The sequence below is a fragment of the Callospermophilus lateralis genome, chromosome 6 (genome assembly GCF_048772815.1).
Source record: "Callospermophilus lateralis isolate mCalLat2 chromosome 6, mCalLat2.hap1, whole genome shotgun sequence".
NCBI classification, from domain to species: Eukaryota; Metazoa; Chordata; class Mammalia; order Rodentia; family Sciuridae; genus Callospermophilus; species Callospermophilus lateralis.
The window spans coordinates 42,696,408-42,704,531 of NC_135310.1; the positions used below are offsets into that span (position 1 = coordinate 42,696,408).

Consider the following 8,124-nt stretch of genomic DNA (forward strand, 5'->3'; position numbering starts at 1 on the left):
ACCCTGTCTGTAAAAATAAAATACAAAATAGAATTGGGGATGTGGCTCAGTGGTTGAATGCCCCAGAGTTCAAACTCTAGTGCCTCCCCCCAAAAAATTAGGAGGCAAATTTATTTGTTAACAATCTTTCTAGAAATATGCTGTGATCTAACACTGCCACCCTTGATCTTTAGCCCATGGTGACATATTTTTCCCATTTAGGCCAATCCCAACACCTTTCCATTCTGTTGGAAATTAGTACCAACTGAATGTGATTTGCCCTCATTATAAAGAATTGAAGAGAACGCTCCATCCTTGGTGTTATACCTTGAGTTAATAGGCCAGAATCATGTTCCTAGAGCACAAGTTGAAATCACCAGGAACAAGCAACTCTCACCAGAAGCAGAGACGATGGCTATCAGGGCAATGTTCAGTTTCATGTTTTTTAAGACAGCAGTAGACTCTGTAAATCTGGAAACCTTAGCTAGATTATCTTGACAGTAATCATTATACATTCATGTTAAATACTATAGCTGTGTTTTATATTTTTCTAACCTATGCCATAGTAAAATACATGTTGTCTCTAAAACTAAAATCCAAAGTACTCCAAAGTCCAATACTTTTGAGCACTGACACGACACCACAAATGGAAAACTCTGACTCATGTGACAGGTGCCAAAGTGAAGGTCCTTTAACATTGCAATGTTAAATGTTGCAAAGTTTGCAGTTTTCATTGTCTTTATGAGTCATGAGAACTTGAACATGTAAATCTAATCTTCAGTTTCCTCATTAGGAAAGTAAAATAAATACTTGCTTGACTTCACATTGTGGGTTGAGAAAATGCAATAATAATAATAATAATAATAATTTTGTAAGTGATAAAATACAAAATAATATGTGTGTGTTTGTACATTGCAAATGTAAACCCATAGCAAGTTACAAACAGATACTTATTTTGGTTTGGTCCACTCAGTTCCAATCTCCCACTTCTTCCCATTACCAGGATTCAAATAAAGAGGAATTTGAATGCTTTTGTGCACAATCTTTATACACTTCATTTTAGCCCTTCTGTTGAATTAGTAGAGTTCAGTTCCATTGTCTGGAGACTCCTTTTGATAATCTAGTGTAAATTCTACTTCCTTTACCTATTTATCTTCCAATAAGAAGCTTCAGTAAATGGCATTTTGACTATATTGTGTTTTGTTTTATATTTATCTTTTCACAAGACATTTTGCAGTATATAACTTTATTTCTTCAGATTGTGTGTTTTTATGAGCAAAAAAGTCATTTCGGTAGCTCAACTCATTATGACAAGACTTCTTTAGATCCTGGCTAAATAAATGCAATCATCATAAATTGTTCATGAAAGTCTCAAACAAATATGTGGCATCTCCACATTTTCTGAAGGCTTCTACTCATTTTTTAAAATTAGTATTTTATACAAGATGTCAAAATTTTCAGCCTTACTTTATGCCATAAGAATAGTTAATTTAGCCAGGCATGTGGCACACTTCTTTTCTCTCAGTGTCTAGGGAGGCTGAGACAGGAGGATCACAAGTTGAAAGCAAGCCTTGGCAAAAGTGAGGTGCTAAGCAACTCAGTGAGACCCTGTTTCTGAATAAAAAATACAAAATAGAGCTAAGAATGTGGCTCAGTGGTTGAATGCTCCTGAGTTCAATCCCAGGAACCTCCCTCCTACACACCCCCTCCAAAAAAAAGAATGGTTAATTTATTTAAAACTCTCCAATGCACAATTCCTAGACAGATTAATGACATTGAAAACTACAAAATTTTATGAGTAAGATTTTTATTTCAATTTGATTTGCATTCCAAAGGAAATCATAAAATGTATTCACTACTTTATAAAAAAAATTATAAAATTGTAATGGAAATTATAAACCATGATAAATTTACATAACAAAATTGGGCTAGTTGCTTGAAGTATCAAGTTTTTAAGTCACTATTTTCTGCCTTCATGCCAAGGATGACCTTCAATTAGTGATCAGCTTGCTGCAATAGCAAGGATAGCACAGAGATGAGAGGAACCAGCTTCTCCAGCCCAGAGCAGGAACTTTTCTATGCCTTTTCATAGTAGCGAACAGCAACAACATCACCAAAAGTAAGAGTCTGAAAGATTTAAAGGATAATCAAATCTTTTTTACACAGGAACTCTCATAGTTGAGTTTTTAAAGATCATCATGTATATGATTTATCTACTACACAATATAATGATGACATTTACAAATATGAAATACTGCAAAACTCTTAATTTCTTAAAACAGAAAGAAAAAAAAGAAACCTTGATGTTTAATGTGTGAATAACAAGAAGACATTTTTCACAGCTCCAAAATGAAAATGGACCAAAAACCTGAGTTCACAATCTAAATTCAGAACAAAAGATTTCTTTCAGTTTTAAGTTATCAGGGTAACTGGAGCAATCAAAGAAGCTGAGAAAAGGAAACAATTAGCTAGGATCCTTTCATTTCTTCTGCTTGATGTACTGTTAAAGAACCTTGGTAGTGACATAATATTATTAAGGGAGGAAGGAGGAAAAGCAAAGAGGAAAAGTGGGGGGGGGGGGGACAGAGGAGAAGAAGAGAGGGAAAAGACCAGGTGAGAAATGGAGTGTGTTCACTTTTTTCTTGGCTCTCTGCATCAAATGTGAATAATATGTATAATAGGTTTTCATAGAAGTTTTCAATTCATATCTAGATCATTTTGTGAGAAAATCCCATCATTTACACTAATGGTATTTGCAATGACTCATTCCAAAATCAGCAGGAAAATGTGACTATACAGATGTTCTCATTATTTTGTCATTTTTTATTTAGCCCATATAAACCTAAGTGGTCATTTGGGTATCATGTGGACCATTGACTCTACTCCTCTGATGTCAAGTCCAATCTAAAGAAAAGCCATAATGTACCTTGATAAAATTTGGAAAGCAAAGATGTCGTGCTCATAATTTTTGAGTATTGACCTGATTTTCAAAGCTATAGCATGCCTTGGTTATCCATTGCTTTTAATCTACACTTCTGAACTCAGTCTTGCTTGATCACAGTCAAATGTGCCAGAGTTGAGCTCTCTCCTTTCTACAGTCAGGGAAAAAAAAATGGTAGTAAAAACAAAAGAGAACTTCTGTTTGGATCTCTTAGAATAAATGAATCCTTTCTTTTGTTGGTCGTTGCAGAAAAATGTGGGCATATATCTTTTTTCATTTTAGAAAAACTGTCCTGATGCTTCTCATCCCTACTTCCATGCATGTAAAGAAATATGAATATGTCAGAAGCCTATACTTTCAAGGATCATTTCTATAGTTTGCTACTAGAACCGCTATGAGTACAGTAGCCAAGAGGAAGACAATCGGTTTTCTTAAATAGCAACAACAACAAAAAAAAAACCTTTCTGTTATTAGCTTAATAGGGATATGTAAAGAAACGCCCCCACCACCACATACACATATACAAAGGAATAAACCAACTTGATATGCCAGTATCATCAAAATACTATTATTTAGCATAAAAAGGACTGAGAAAAGCTAGATCAAGGCATAACATCTTCCCCAGTTTCTGATGCTACTCTATCATTAGGAACTTCTTTGTAAATTATTTCCTATTGTATAATGTTTACATGCCTGCCTAGTATTGAACATATATGTTTAAAAAGCACCTTATACATTTTTTAAAAAGAACAAAAAAGTAACATCAAAATAGTTCTCACATGAGAAATTAAAGAGATTTTTAATTTTTTCATTATAGTTTTTTATTAGATACTAAACATATACACTGGACTTCTATAATCTTTATAAACTAAAATGTAAAATGTTTAAAGGTCTTATTTATTATGGAATTATTAAGTAACTTTTCCAAGATTCAGCATGTTTGATGTTTTGTAACATAAATCATCTGTACATATTTTCATAATTATTGGTTTATGTTTAAATTTTATTTGAGGATCAAATGTTCACAGTAATCCTATAAAAATTCTTATTTTGACACACAGAACTGGGTAAAACAAGGGTATGTTTGTTTTGATTTTTAAGGTACACAAAATTGACTGTCTTCAATCAAAGAAGCTGAACTGAGGAAACAATTAGTTAGAATCTTTTCATTTCTCCTGTTTAATACATTGTTAAAAAATCTTGGTAGTGACATAATGTTATGAAAAAAGAGAGAGGGAAAAACTGAAGAAAGGAAGGAAAAGAGGAAGGTTGAAGGATGGGAAGAGGTGGTGGAAATGGAAAGTGGAGGATTATCACTTATCACTTACCACAACCATTTTGCCATCCTTAATTTCTCTGACTAAAGTTGTTTCTTTGCCATCCCATTTCTGTACATGAATGAGTTTGTCTCCATCCAGGTTAACAACAGACTGAGACCAACAACAAAATGCAGAGTATAGCAAGAGATATACAAGTCAGATTTCTGATACAGAAGTCAAATGACAGGAAAAAGTATAATTGAATAAATTATCATTGACTAATTATCCAATTAGTTGTTACTTCTAGACTCATTATTATGTCAACTCTAACTATTTATAATTTGATTGAAATGCATGCATCTAGACTCAAAAACTTCAGGCTAGAAATAAAAACCTTAGAATGAGTCAAACTAGTTAGTTGACCAGAGGCAATTAGAGAGAGGAAATGAAGCACAGTCTTTCTTTCAAATGAACTTGATTCCATACTTTCTGAAATACTAGTTTGATATAAAATGTCAAAAACGTGTTAGACAAACAGGTTTGCGATGTGAGCAGTTACTCCTTGTTCAGGATACAACCTATGCACACCAGAACACTACTTTAGATGTCCTTCTTCCTGAAACATTCTCTACTTTCCAATTTCAGAAAACAAACAGGCTTTGGGAATCTGTCTTTTATGACCCCTGTCCCCATCCCCACACTGAGAAGCAGCAGCCTCTTACCTTACAGCTTCTGTCATCTGCACTGATTTCATCAAACTCTTCTCCCAGGTGGAAACTAATCTCTATGTTCTTGAATGTGCATTGAGTTCTGATCACCACTTTGTCTCCTTCCTGACTTATAATCACTGTTGGTTTGGTCACATTTCCCACCTGCCTAGTGGCAAAGCCCACACCTAAAATAGCAAAAGGAACCAGTATGGTCAACAACAATTCCAAGATAGCTCAGAAAGCAGAAATCTGCTTTCCAATCCTGAAATCCAGGTTCTAAAGTATAAGTAGCATTACAATATGATTAATGATTAACCCATTAATCATACAACTACTGGGCACAAATTGTAATAAATGAACGCTGAAGAAAACCCAAAAAAGTCACAGAAGCTTCCTGTCCTCCACAAAACATCAAATGTTCTGTTATTTGGCCCTGGACAAGAAAGCAGGCAAGTGCCACATTAAAAAAAAAAAAAAAAAAAAAAATTCCATTCAGTGGAAAATGTATAGTCTGGTGTAAAATTAGGATAATGTGATCTGTCTGTCTCATGCTGACCAGATGGATAAAGAGAGAAATCTGCAAGTGTCAGAAGTTGCAGGTTGAAAGGAGAAAATAGCAAGTCTTATTTTTACCTACCTAGAGCCTTCATGTACTCATCAAAGTTCTGACTGTCTGTCAGCTTCCAGGTAGCACAGAAAGCCTCCACCATTCTTGTCCTTTCCTCCTTTAGCTTTGAAAGCAGCTAAGCCACAGAGGGTCTCAGGTCTTTCTGCCACTACAATTCAGAGACCCCTTTGCACTGCAATAGCAGCTCCTGCCTTCTTATCTAGAAAATAAGCAGGCAAAAAGCCAATGATTTGAATTGCAAACTCACTCTTCCAGTGTGTCTTTTTCCAGTAGGCTGTTCCAGGGGGAGGGCATGGGAAGGAAGGCTCCAATCCTCTTTGTGATTGGCTCAGGCCACTGGGTTAGCAGAGTAGGTCAAGTTCCTCCCAATGGACACAGGGCAGCCCTTATGCCTGAAAAAGCTCTGCAGGGTTTCAGTGGGACTAGAGGCAGGGGAAAGAGAAGATGAGAGAGGGTCTTTCAGGTTCAGTAGAAAAAAAAAAAAAAAACTTGGCAAAGGCAATCTCCAACTGTGAGAAAAGAAAAAAACATGCACAATAGGACATTCAGATTGATTTCCGTTAATGGCAAAGCTGGTTACAAATGAGGACCCCCTTACAGAAAACCACTGAAATGCCAGAGTTTTCAGACAAAAAGAGTCTGAATAGTGTACTTTATTTTCTCTTATATTTACAGGGAGAGCAAAATACAGGCTAGAATATGCCAAACTGGGAAAAGAGGCCAGGGAGGAGGTGTAAGGCTTTCCCTGGATATACTGCTCAAAGGCTATGCTGAGTATCAATGGAAGCTAACCAAATCTGGACCCTTCGCAACACAAACTGAGTGAATTTAAAGATCTCATTGTTCCCTCTAAGAATGTGAGAACCAGACTGGAATAGAAAAGCGATCTAAGGAAGAGTATGGTTAGGACTCATTAATGAAGTACAGAAATAAAGAGAGGGTTCTTTTTTCCCCCTCCTTTAACAGATTATAGAATCCAAGTGGAAGAATGGAACAGAAGATCATTTAGTAAGATCTTAAATGACATGCACTATAGGACATTCTGATTTCCTGAGACCACATCTACATAAATATAATCTGTGTCCATGTTAGGAGTTAGAAATGAGGGGAAGCAATGAGCAATGAGGGGAGGAGCGGTGGGAACCAGGAGAAATTGGGTTTCAGATTGTCCTGTCTCAGGGTACCCCAAGAATGGCAAAATAATTCAAAAGTTCTAATTGAGTAGTTAGAGGAGATATCTGAAACTCCTCTTCACCTGGATATGCTCCCTGCTTTGCACATATAGACCGGAGATGAACATTACCTTCTCAGCCCCTCAAGGATTTTGACTTAGCAATTCCTGCTCTTCACCCCACATCACTTAAACCACAGACCACTATGTATCTGCCTCTGTCCTCACCAAATACAAGAGATGATACTCAGAACATATATAACCAATTTCTAGCTACATGCTTCTACTTTGCTATCTCAAAGGTGCTTACCAGAAGAAGCTCAGAGACGTTTCACCACACCTGTTCTTCTTCTAATTTGGACTGCATATGTGAATAGTATCATCATCCCAACTACACAACACCAAAAATATACATCATTTCTAAAACTTTAATCTCCAAGATGGATTTCAACGTCGATACCTACCTCTTTTTGCTTTTTGAATATTTCTCTGTTGTTTTCCTTCGATCTCCATAAACACCATCTAATTCAAACAGCACTGGCTCTCACTAGTTTAGTTGTATGACTATAACCTCTTCACTGTCCTTTGCAGCCACTCCTGATTTCTAGTCCTTTCACTATACTGGAGTCCAAGTGACCTTTTGAAGTATAGATCTACATCTCCCTGGTGACAAAGAGTATTGAGGATCTTTTCATGTGCTTCTCTGCCTTGTGTACATGTTCTCTGACAAAGTGACTATTCAAACTATTACTTATTTTAAATTCTTTTTTGTTAGTTTGTTTGTTTTCTTGCCACCAGACTTGAAGTGTTCTTTATGTAACTATATTCTAGGTAAATGTCAATTATTGGATATGTGTTTTGAAATTTTTTCTTTCTTTTGATTTTTCTTCATTTGTTTGGTTGCTAAAATGGTTTCACTGATGTGTCAACAATATTAAGTATAGGGCTGGATTTGTGGCTCAGTGGTAGAGCACTTGCCTAGCATGTGTGAGGCACTGTGTTCAATCCTCAGTACCACATAAAAAGAAATAAATAAAATGAAGTCATTGTGCCCATTCACAACTAAAGAAAAATATTTTTTTAAAAATATTAAGAATACATATTAAATAAGTACAAATGACTTTATGTTAATTTTACCACATTAAAGTTATTTTTAAAAATCTAAATTTGATCTTGTCCCTCTAGTACTTAAACTCCTTCAGAGAGATTCTTCCTGTTCTCAGGTTAAAGACCAAAGTTAATGAGATTGTCTATATCAGTTCTGCCCCTGATGTTTGAAGGAGTTAGAGTAAGAATCCAAATGGAGGCTCACATACCATATACCTAAAGCAAAAAATGCTGTAGATAAAACACTGCCTACAATAGGTAGTGCCCCATTCCTGGTCACAGGGCAGATGCCATCAGACCTGAGCAGCAGTGAGTGGGCAGACGAGGCA

At 35.9% G+C, this 8,124-nt stretch overlaps 1 protein-coding gene and 1 pseudogene across 1 annotated transcript; one reads left to right on the forward strand and one right to left on the reverse strand.

Moving 5' to 3' along the window:
- Positions 1-2,024: 2,024 nt before the first annotated feature.
- On the reverse strand, positions 2,025-5,599 carry Fabp7 (fatty acid binding protein 7). The gene is made up of 4 exons (XM_076859775.1): positions 5,527-5,599; positions 4,902-5,074; positions 4,249-4,350; positions 2,025-2,106 (listed from the first exon to the last, which is right to left on the reverse strand). The coding sequence occupies exons 1-4, from the start codon at positions 5,597-5,599 to the stop codon at positions 2,056-2,058; spliced, it is 399 nt and encodes a 132-aa protein (XP_076715890.1). The 3' UTR covers positions 2,025-2,055.
- LOC143402678 (small nucleolar RNA U3) lies at positions 3,266-3,395 on the forward strand (annotated as a pseudogene).
- Positions 5,600-8,124: the final 2,525 nt, after the last annotated feature.

What these genes read in the sequence shown, in the direction of transcription:
- Fabp7 (XM_076859775.1), bottom strand. Translation starts at nt 5,599, where the DNA reads ATGGTGGAGGCTTTCTGTGCTACCTGGAAGCTGACAGACAGTCAGAAC. An exon ending in TGAGTACATGAAGGCTCTAG is followed by an intron (nt 5,075 to 5,526) that starts GTAGGTAAAAAT and finishes TTGCTATTTTAG; the next exon opens with GTGTGGGCTTTGCCACTAGG. An exon ending in AGGATGGCAAAATGGTTGTG is followed by an intron (nt 2,107 to 4,248) that starts GTAAGTGATAAG and finishes TAAATCTTTCAG; the next exon opens with ACTCTTACTTTTGGTGATGT.